This window comes from Rattus norvegicus, chromosome 12 (assembly GCF_021556685.1).
Source record: "Rattus norvegicus strain SHRSP/BbbUtx chromosome 12, alternate assembly SHRSP_T2T, whole genome shotgun sequence".
Taxonomy (NCBI): Eukaryota; Metazoa; Chordata; class Mammalia; order Rodentia; family Muridae; genus Rattus; species Rattus norvegicus.
Window position 1 is genome coordinate 51,423,103 of NC_141545.1, and position 10,883 is coordinate 51,433,985.

General features: G+C 48.6%; 1 protein-coding gene across 3 annotated transcripts in view; it reads left to right on the plus strand.

The window, feature by feature from the left end:
• Cryba4 (crystallin, beta A4) overlaps nt 1–1,312 on the plus strand; it is a 6,593-nt gene extending 5,281 nt beyond the window's left edge. For all 3 annotated transcript variants that reach the window (NM_031689.2, XM_087579224.1, XM_087579225.1), the window contains exon 6: nt 989–1,312. In NM_031689.2, coding sequence (NP_113877.1) covers nt 989–1,136 — 148 coding nt within the window. In that variant the 3' untranslated portion in view covers nt 1,137–1,312. The remainder of the gene's footprint in view (nt 1–988) is intronic.
• Nucleotides 1,313–10,883: the final 9,571 nt, after the last annotated feature.

Here is a 10,883-nt window from a genome sequence, read left to right on the forward strand (position 1 = left end):
TGTAGACCAGGCTGGTCTCAAAATCACAGAGATCAACCTGCCTCTGCCTCCCGAGTGTTGGGCTAAAGGTGTGTGCCACCACTACCTGGCTCTGATTCCATTAGATTATTGAACTATTAAGTTTTTCCCCAATGCGAATATGGAGACTGAGGAACCCTTACTCCACCTAAGCTTCCAGGAAAAGAGCAGTTAGGGCCAGTTTGGGTCATGTGCTCCCCTCTAAACCAATCACTATGTCCAAAAGAACGGGATGCTCTGATTGGTTGATTATGGTTACTTGGTTCCTCCCCCCGGCCCCCTGCCCCAACTCTAGTTTTCCTGCCTGCCTTGACTGGGCCTGGAAGGGAGACCTGGTCTGTGAGCCTGGTCTGCAGGGCATTTGGCTTCCGCAGGCAAGGATGAAGGTAGGAAGTGCAGCTTTGGTTTGGAGAACGAGGAACCAGGTTCAGGATCTGTCTCAGTGTGTCTGGCACTCGAATCACTACCCTGTTCCAGAGAGGGCAAGGTGGAGAACTAGTCAGGAATGCCTGTCATAAACAGTGCAGGGGTGAATAGTGCAGGGGTCCGTTTCTTGGAACGACTGTGAGGAAGAGTCAGGGCTGGACAAAGACTTCCTGTTCATCCCCTCATTCCTTCTTTAGGAGCCATTCACTGGCTTGCACAGCGTCATCTAGGTGCCTGGGGGACTGAGGGCCCTAGCTTCAGGCATTCTAGAACAGGACTTACTCTTGGGAAGGCAGACAGCTCATAAAGTAATCTTAAAATTATCCAATTTTGTCAGTGTTACAGAGGGACAACCAGAGCCTATTGAGACAAGTGGATAGTTTAAGGCTGTACGCTGTGGCCCCGGAGGGGTGGTGTGGGAGCTCCCGCACATGCGTGCGGAGTACCAGGGTCATGAAGTCTGCGCTGGCTGGTTGGGCTTTTTTGCTGTCTTAGTTCCAGGCCCCTGAGCCTCTGTGTGGTGACTGTCACTTCTATTTTCCAGGTGGGTTTGTTCCCAGTTTCCTGGTTACCGAGGTTTTCAGTACGTGCTGGAGAGCGATCACCACTCGGGTGACTACAAGCACTTCAGGGAGTGGGGCTCCCATGCCCACACCTTCCAGGTGCAGAGTGTGCGCAGGATCCAGCAGTGAGAGCGCACAAGTGACCTGGGGTGCCTGCAAAACGACTGAGTGACTGGCCGGAGGATGTGGCTGCTCTTGGTTCTGGCTACCCCTGTGTCCTCTGGGAACCCCACACCCCTGTCAGCCAGCCCATTCCCTGCCAGCTCACGAAGCTCAAAGAAATAAAATTAAAAACAAAAGACTCATTATGGATTGTGTGTCAATATTATCCAAATATTACCCACCTTCCTGACTCCTGACGAAGTAATTTGTAGCTCGGTAAAATGTCTCTGACATTTGTCAGGGTTTTTTTTTTTTTTTTTTTTTTTTGAGGGATATATATATATTTTTTTTTCTGTGTGTGCACACCCGTGTTTGTGGACTCCGTGGGTGCAGGAGAAGGTTTGCAGTCCTTTGGAGCTTTGGTCCTTTGAAGTTATGAGGGGGTAGATATGAGAAGTTTGCTCCACATGCTAAAACAGCAAGCCCTCTCCTAACTGCCGGTCACTCTCTCTAGCCCTACCGTCTAGTTCCCTGATCTATGCTTTAAAGTTTCGTTTCTTTTATGTGTACGGGTGATTTGCCTGCAGGTAGGTCTGTGCACCACCCGTGTGCAATGCCCACAGAGGGGCAGAAGAGGGCGCCCTATCCCAGGGACTGGCGTTGCAGACCGTTGTAAGCCATTAAGTCAATGTTAGGGCTAGAACCTGGGTCCTCTGGAGGAGTCTAGTCCACGGTAATTGACACACACTGTCAGCATCGCACTCAGACCAGATGACTCTTTGCCATTGCTCTGAGCCTGAACTTCCATAGGTCTCTAGCATTAAATCTTAACGTGTCTGTCTGGATGTCAACAAAACACTTGCTCAGGACTTCCTCAGCTCCTCTGTAAGGGACAGGGTCTCTCAATCAAACTCAGAGCTCCCGGATAAAGCTAATTCTTGAGGCCTTCTCTCCCCACTCGGCACTTATACACAGGTTCTGGGGATCTGAACTCAGTCCTCTGTGGGACAAGTGGAACCGTGACACCAGACAAAAACTGGGAAGGTTGAGCAGATTCAGAAACCGTGGTAATTCTCATATCTGAGAACGGTAGGCATTTCGTCTACTGCTGACCCAGTTCCTGTCCTGGAGCACATGGCTACAACCCCTCCCCCTCCCATGAGATCATGACCTTTAGTTACATAGTACAGAGTTCTTCATGCTAACGAGGTATCTAGATGGGCTGGCCCTGAGGGTCTAACCAATAAGCTTCCCTCCCCCAGACATTCCTTCTTGCAAAAAGGTATTTAATCTCTGGTTTACCCTGAGTGAGTGGTATGTGAGGGAGGACTGTCTGTCTCGATTTATAATTTTTTTTTCAGTTACTACTGTACTTTATTGTGTTCAACAAAATCACCATGTTACAAAAATAGCAAGCTGCCATAATAAAAAATAAGGCTCCTCTATCCAGCACCAGATAGCATCATTTTACTTTCAAGCCTAGAAATTGCACACTTGTATATAAACCAACTGAAGATGAGGATTGAGAGTTCATCTTGGTGGATTTTTCCTTTGATGAATATGAAGTGTCCTTCCTTATCTTTTTTGATGACTTTTAATTGAAAATTGATTTTATTTGATATTAGAATGGCTACTCCAGCTTGCTTCTTCTGACCATTTGCTTGGAAAGTTGTTTTCCAGCCTTTCACTCTGAGGTAGTGTCTGTCTTTGTCTCTGAGGTGTGTTTCCTGTAGGCAGCAGAATGCAGGGTCCTCATTGCGTATCCAGTTTGTTAATCTATGTCTTTTTATTGGGGAGTTGAGGCCATTGATGTTGAGAGATATTAAGGAATAGTGATTATTGCTTCCTGTTATATTCATATTTGGATGTGAGGTTATGTTTGTGTGCTTTTCTTCTCTTTGTTTTTTTGCCAAGACGATTAGTTTCTTGCTTCTTCTAGGGTATAGCTTGCCTCCTTATGTTGGGTTTTACCCTTTATTATCCTTTGTAGTGCTGGATTTGTAGAAAGATATTGTGTAAATTTGGTTTTGTCATGGAATATCTTGGTTTCTCCATCTACGTTAATTGAGAGTTTTGCAGGATACAGTAACCTGGGCTGGCATTTGTGTTCTCTTAGATGTCTGTATGACATCTATCCAGGATCTTCTGGCCTTCATAGTTTCTGGCGAAAAGTCTGGTGTGATTCTGATAGGTCTGCCTTTATATGTTACTTGACCTTTTTCCCTTACTGCTTTTAATATTCTTTCTTTATTTTGTGCATTTGCTGTTTTGACTATTATGTGACGGGAGGTGTTTCTTTTCTGGTCCAATCTATTTGGAGTTCTGTAGGCTTCTTGTATGCCTATGGGTATCTCTTTTTTTAGGTTAGGGAAGTTTTCTTCTATGATTTTGTTGAAGATATTTACTGGTCCTTTGAGCTGGGAGTCTTCACTCTCTTCTATACCTATTATCCTTAGGTTTGATCTTCTCATTGAGTCCTGGATTTCCTGTATGTTTTGGACCAGTAGCTTTTTCTGCTTTACATTATCTTTGACAGTTGAGTCAATGATTTCTATGGAATCTTCTGCTCCCGAGATTCTCTCTTCCATCTCTTGTATTCTGTTGGTGAAGCTTGTATCTACAGCTCCTTGTCTTTTCTTTTGATTTTCTATGTCCAGGGTTGTTTCCATGTGTTCTTTCTTGATTGCTTCTATTTCCATTTTTAATTCCTTCAACTGTTTGATTGTGTTTTCCTGGAATTCTTTCAGGGATTTTTGTGTCTCCTCTCTATGGGTTTCTACTTGTTTATTTATGTTTTCCTGGAATTCTTTCAGGGATTTTTGCGATTCCTCTCTGTAGGCTTCTACTTGTTCTCTTAGGGAGTTCTCCACGTCTTTCTTGAAGTCCTCCAGCATCATGATCAAATACGATTTTGAAACTAGATCTTGCTTTTCTGGTGTGTTTGGATATTCCATGTTTATTTTGGTGGGAGAATTGGGCTCCGATGATGCCATGTAGTCTTGGTTTCTGTTGCTTGGGTTCCTGCGCTTGCCTCTCGCCATCAGATTATCTCTAGTGTTACTTTGTTCTGCTATTTCTGACAGTGGCTAGACTGTCCTATAAGCCTGTGTGTCAGGAGTGCTGTAGACCTGTTTTCCTGTTTTCTTTCAGCCAGTTATGGGGACAGAGTGTTCTGCTTTCGTGCGTGTAGTTTTTCCTCTCTACAGGTCTTCAGCTGTTCCTGTGGGCCTGTGTCTTGAGTTCACCAGGCAGGTTTCATGCAGGGGAAAAGTTGGTCCTACCTGTGGTTCCAAGGCTCAAGTTTGCTCGTGGGGTACTGCCCAAGTCCTCTCCACGGCGGCAGCAACTGGGAAGATCTGCGCCGCTCTTTCTGGGAGCCTCCGTGCACCAGGGTTCCAGATGGCGTTTGGTGTCTTCCTCTGGCGTCTGGATGTGCGCAGAGTGCAGTCTCTTCTGGTTTCCCAATCGTGTCTGCCCCTCTGAAGGTTTAGCTCTCCCTCCCTCCGGGATTTGGGTGCAGAGAACTGTTTATCCGGTCTGTTTCCTTCAGGTTCCGTCGGCGTCTCAGGCGCAGGGGTCCTGCCACTCCTGGGCCCTCCCCTACGGGAACCCAGAGGCCTTATACAGTTGCCTCTTGGGCCAGGGATGTGGGCAGGGGTGGGCAGTGTTGGTGGTCTCCTCCGCTCTGTAGCCTCAGGAGCGCCCACCTGACCAGGCGGTGAGGTCTCTCTCCCACAGGGTTTGGGGGCAGAGAGCTGCTGCGGGCTGGGATCCGAGGGTGTGGGAGGACTGTCTGTCTCAACAAGAACTTCTGTGGGGGGAAAGCCTTCATCATACAGATCTGCACTGTCTAAGTCTCCTGCAGACGGCTCCTCTGTGCACTAGACACTCATCTCTAAGCTAAACTGGATTCTGCCCTCCTCCCCACCCTCAGGCCCCAGGCATGTCAACAGCCCACAAGTCTCCATTCTGACTTCTCGAGGTTCCCAGTGGCTTCTGGGTATCTGGGAGTATGGGAACCCCAAGCTCAGCCCCAGCCTGTGCTACTTCTCACTTGGGCTGGGACCCCATCTTAGGCTGTGTTCCGCCACCCCTAAATGGGTGTCTGAAGGCATCCCAAAACCCAGCACCACCGTGGTAGTGGTGAGAATAGAGGATAGGATATGGTCTAACGCCTGCCCCCCTTCCCTTCTGGGCCTTCTCCCAGAAGCATTCGTACACCCCAGCAGCAAGGCAGAAGGTGGACCCGCAGCCCTCATGCTTTTGCTACAAGCTCGTAGCCAAGAAGTGGCCCATTTTGAGATCATCACTACATAGCTTGGACTGGCCTAGATCAGTGACATATTAATACAGGTCCTCGTGTTGTGGTGACCTCCACTCATGAAATTATTTCTGTTGCTGCAGTTATACATCACGATGCAAAAATATCTGTGTTTTCTGATGGTCTTAGGTGACCCCTGTGAGAGGGTCACTCAAATACCCCAAGGGGTCACAATTCACAGGTTTAAAACCACTGGCTTAGCACCACCACCCTCTTGGGGTCTGCTAGGATTTAGTTATAAAGCAGAAGCTTGGTGTGTGTGTGTGTGTGTGTGTGTGTGTGTGTGTGTGTGTGTGTGTGTGTGACTTATAGGGATTGTCCTCATGCGTGCTAGGCAAGTGGCTTACTGCTGACCTAGAAACCAGCCCCTTCTCTGCCCTGTTTTGTCTGTTTATGCTACATTCTCCCTCCCCGAGAATTATGATGAACCAAGTACAGTAGGTGGTACATGCCTGTCACCCCAGCACTCAAGAGACAGAGGCAAAAGGATTATTTAAGTTTGAGGCTAGCCTGGACTATAAAGCAGATGTCAAGTTTGGATAGGTCAAGCTCATAGGGGCATTTATCCTGCTATCGGTGATGCGAGATTTTGGGGGTATAGTCAAAAAGGGGATCAATAAAGGGGATCAACTGAGGCTTATAGACGGTGAGTTTGATGCATTCACGTTAGTCCTCACTTTAGGGCGAGTAACTGCATAACCTCACCTGTCACAGGAAAGTCTTAGGTTCCTGAGAGCAAGCCAGGGAATGTTGGCAGATGGAAAGAAGGAAGGGTGAGAGATTGGTCACTAGAACCTCTATTAAGAGCCAGTTCAAGCCAAAGCCAGGAGGGAGGCTGACAACTAAGAACAGGGGAGGGGGTACTGTCCCAGATGTGAGGCTGTGCTGTTGTGATAAAGAAGAAAATGTTGACCCAGCAGGGCAATGTTGGAAGGGAAGCAGAGAGCATGAAATTATTTTTCAAATCTTCCCAGGAGGTCACTTTCCCAAGGTTAGAAAAGAAAGACAAATTGTTGTTGCTATTTGGGCCAAAGCAACTGGAAGGCAGGACATTCCTGTCGCAGTGAATACAGCTTTGCAGACAGGGCTGACCACAGGGTTAAGGATGGAGGACACCACCAAACCCGTGAGCTTCTGGGCCAGAGAGGGCCAATGAGTGGCCCAAGGCCACAGAGCGAAATGTATCTGTGTCTCTGTTCTTCGCGGCTTCCCTCCGGTTACTCAGGAAGAGGTTCAACACCTGGGGCTCCACCCTAGGCTGGTACTAATTAGATGGCTTGACCTCTGGCAGCCATTCTGCCTCTCCAACCCTTGGGTCCCCTTTCCCCTAAAGGCACAGTGTTGAGGTCCAGGGATGCATATGTGGGGAAAGAAAATACAAGGTGAACAACTTGTGACTTTGTGCTCCCCTCCTTTACCGGCCTCTTCTGTGTGGCTCTTCCCACTGCTGCTGTGAGCCAGTGCCCACTGGTCTCCTCCGTGTGGCTCCTCCCACTGCTGCTGTGAGCCAGTGCCCACTGGTCTCCTCCGTGTGGCTCCTCCCACTGCTCTTGTGAGCTGGTGCCCACTGGTCTCCTCCGTGTGGCTCCTCCCACTGCTCTTGTGAGCCGGTGCCTAGGAGTAGAGACTAGAGACTAGGCTTCAATGGCACCCGAGGGCAGGGAAAGAACCTGCACAACTCGAGTGTGAGAGGGAGGCTGTTCGAAGCTGTTCCCAGGAACAGTGAACGAAGGCCATACACTCCAGATAGGGAATTAGCGACAGATCAAAGTTCAGATACCGTTAAAGTCATACTTGGTGAACCGTGAGTTAGTTTTACTGTGGTTACTTACAAGAGCAGAAATGACTCCAAGACAGCTGTGTCACCAAAGACCACTCCAGCACTGGTGACAGTTCAAAAAGCCGGGAACCTGGAGCGTGCTGCCCAGTCTGCAGGCAGCTCAACAGGTTGGAGGCTGTCCTTTTCTGGTGCCTTAGTTGACATGAGCCTTGTCCAGGCAGCTGGGTTCCTCTGAAAGTGATTTGCTTTGCCACTAGGGAGGGGCCTAGTGAATCTGCTCTATTTCAGGGACTTCCTGAAGCTGTTTTGAGTTGCTATTTTCCAGAGCCTAAGGAGCTCCTCTGCAGGATGCAATTTCACCCGCTTAGCTCGCCCACTGTTTCAACCTCCTGTAAACGCCCTGTATCTTAGAGAGCTGCCCTCCGAAAGTTCTAACCTCAGGAAACTGCTGCACAGCAGAAATAGGAGGGGGAGTGGGAAGCCGCCTTCCTTTCCACCCCCTGAGCTGTTGTTGCTTCTCTTCCCCAAGAAGGAGTCATGCTTTGCTGCTCCTTGCCCTGTGGGTGGGGAATCTGCCCACCCTCCTTCACAGGCTGTAATTACCAGATTAATGGACGGGAAACCCCAGGTGGGAGGTGCCTCCTTTTCCTGCCTACTCTTGGCTCTGCTCCAAGTCTTCCCTGAGCTTGCCAACAAAAAGGCTGCTTTGGTCCATGCATCAGGCAGGGGCATCAGGGGAGCAACAGAGCATCTGCAGAGCTCTGTGACCCTTGAGGGAGATGCTCCATCCTTGCACGCTGTGTTAGTCAGGGTAACAGAACTTGTTGAGTCAATCTCTCTCTCTCTCTCTCTCTCTGTGTGTGTGTGTGTGTGTGTGTGTGTGTGTGTGTGTGTATCTGACTCTGTGTCTCTGTCTCTATCTGTGTGTGTATGTGTCTGTCTCATCTGTCTCTCTGTGTCTCTGTCTCTCTCTCTCTGTGTGTCTCTCTGTCTCATCTGTCTGTCTATCTGTGTCTCTGTCTCTCTCTGTGTGTCTGTCTCTCTGTGTCTCTCTGTCTCTCTCTCTCTGTGCCTCCTGTCTCTCTCTCCCTATCTTTGTGTATGTGTCTGTCTCATCTGTCTGTCACTCTCTGTCTCTGTCTCTGTTTCTCTCTGTGTGTCTGTTTCTCTGTGTCTCTATGTCTATGTGTCTTTTTCTCTCTGTCTCTGTGTATATATGTGTTTGTCTCATCTGTCTGTCTCTCTGTGTCTCTGTCTCTGTGTATGTGTGTGTGTGTCTGTCTCTCTGCCTCTCTGTGTCTCTCTGTGTGTCTGTCTGTCTATTGTCTGTCTGATCTGATCTGTCTGTCTCTCTGTGTCTCTGTCTCTCTTTCTGGTCCAGCTAGTCCAGCAGTAGCTGCCTATGTATAAAAGGTCCAAGCATCCAACAGTTGTTCATTTCCTGAGGCTGCATGTCTTAGTTGGTTTTCAGTATACCTCAGAATCCTAAAGAAGAAGACTCTCCTGCCAGTGACGGAACGGACTTGTTGGTGAGGGGGCAAAAGAGAGCAGGGGAGAGAGAGAGAGAGAGAGAGAGAGAGAGAGAGAGAGAGAGAGAGAGAGATTCCTTTATACAGTCTGCCAGCAGCAGAAGTGTGACCCAGATTAGGGGTGTGCCTTCCTACCTCAGAAGATTTGGATTAGAAGTGGATCTCCCTACTTCAAATGATCCAGTGAAGCAAAAAGTCCCTCATTGGTGTGCCCAGTCAGCCAGTTCCGGGTTTTAGTTGATTCCAGATATAGTCAGGCTGACAACCAAAACCAGCCGCCACTCCCCACACCCCGCAACACTTGCTAGACTTGGATTTCTTGTGACATTTAAAGAGGAAAGTTCTGTTGACATTTTCCAACCTTGACTTTACTTGCCCAGCACCTACCCCAAACATAGGCCCTGCAGCTTCCATTGTGGGATGGTGGATGTTCCTACTTCTGCCCTAGAGCTGCGAAGCCCTGAGACTTCAATTCTGACCATCTCAGTCATAGTGACTCCGATCCTTCATCATCATTATGTCTTCTTGTGCCTAGTTCATATGGGAGCACCGAAGCCATCGGCTCAAATCCATACAGAGGACCCACTGAGATGCTGCACAAGTCGTGAGCCCAGACTCTCTCCAAGAACCCCTCCCCCATCATGAATATGCCAGGCCCTTTGAGCAAGCCAGATAAGGACTAACTTTTTTTTTCCTTTTCTTTTTTTCAGAAGGACTAACTTTTTTTTTTTTTTGGTTCTTTTTTTTCGGAGCTGGGGACCGAACCCAGGGCCTTGCGCTTCCTAGGTAAGCGCTCTACCACTGAGCTAAATCCCCAGCCCCGGAAGGACTAACTTTTAAAAAATTATCTCTACACTTCAAAATATATTCTTGTTGTTGTTGTCATGATGATGATGATGATGATGATGATGATGATGATGATGATGATGAGTGTGTGTGTGCGTGCGTGCGTGCATGCCTCACCTGACAAACGGAGATTGGAAGACAGCTTTGGGGGATTAATTTTCTCCTTCTACCACATAGGTTCTAGGGTTCAAACTCAAGTCATCAGGCTTGTCAGCAAGTGCCTTTACCTGCAGGCCTGCAGAGGAGTCAGGGAAGAAGTGGGAGGCATTGGGGAGGGGAGAGAGGAAGGGAGTGAGAGCAGAGGGAGGGGGAGAAGGACTGAGTTTAGCCTAGGCTGGCCCTGAGCTCAAGTTGATTCTCTAAAAGGCAGGCTGAGCCTCATCCTACCCCACCCTCACTTACTCTCCCCCATCACATTCTCAACATCTATCTCCCCACCCCCCGCTGGTACTGGCTTTTTTTTTTTTTTTACTGAGACCTAGAAACTCCTAGGCTCCCCAGTATCTTGGCCCTCTTGTGAGGTCGGTGGCTCAGAAGCTGCGCGACACTGACCCCTAGTGGTAAACTGTGGAAACACACCCACCTAGCCGCTGAAGAAGACTGCTGCTCTGGGGTGTGGGTTGCTGGAGCAGAGTGGGCTGGGCCAACCGGTAGCGGTAGCGGGGAGTTGGTGCCAAGGAGAGGGGGCTTCCGGGTAAGTTCATGGCCTGAGCTCCTTCCTGCTCTCAGAACAGCCATAGCAGAGTCTCCGCATCTGCGTGTTTTCTGACCCATTGTGGGCATGTGTGAAACTGTGTTCGTTCCCTGTTCTCTTTGGCTTCCAGGATGCTCAGAAACACTGATCATCCCGCTCCCAGCCAGAGCAGAGTGATTGCGTCTAGAGTAATTAAATCTCTGACTATGCGTTCTTTCCCAAGTCTTATCCTTGTTATTTTGTTTCCTTGTTTTATTTTTGTCTGCGTAGCCTAGGCTGGACTTGAACTGATTCTCCTGATTCAGCCACCAAAGTGTTAGGATTACAGACATGTGCCACTAACCCTGGGGTTCCTATCTTATTTTATGTAATATGTTATATATAATATTTTATTACAGGCATGCGTAATTTTAGTGTGGGCATTGGGTGCATGCGTGTGCCTGTGCCTAGGAAGACTGGAAGGTGGGGCACACCATAGTGGCATCCTCAGGGAAACCTCCTCTGTGACTGATTAGATGAGGATGGTGGTTGCTGAGCCCCAGGAATCGTCTCTGTTTCCTTGAGGCTGGGATTATGGGCCAGTGTCACAGCACCAATGTGGATG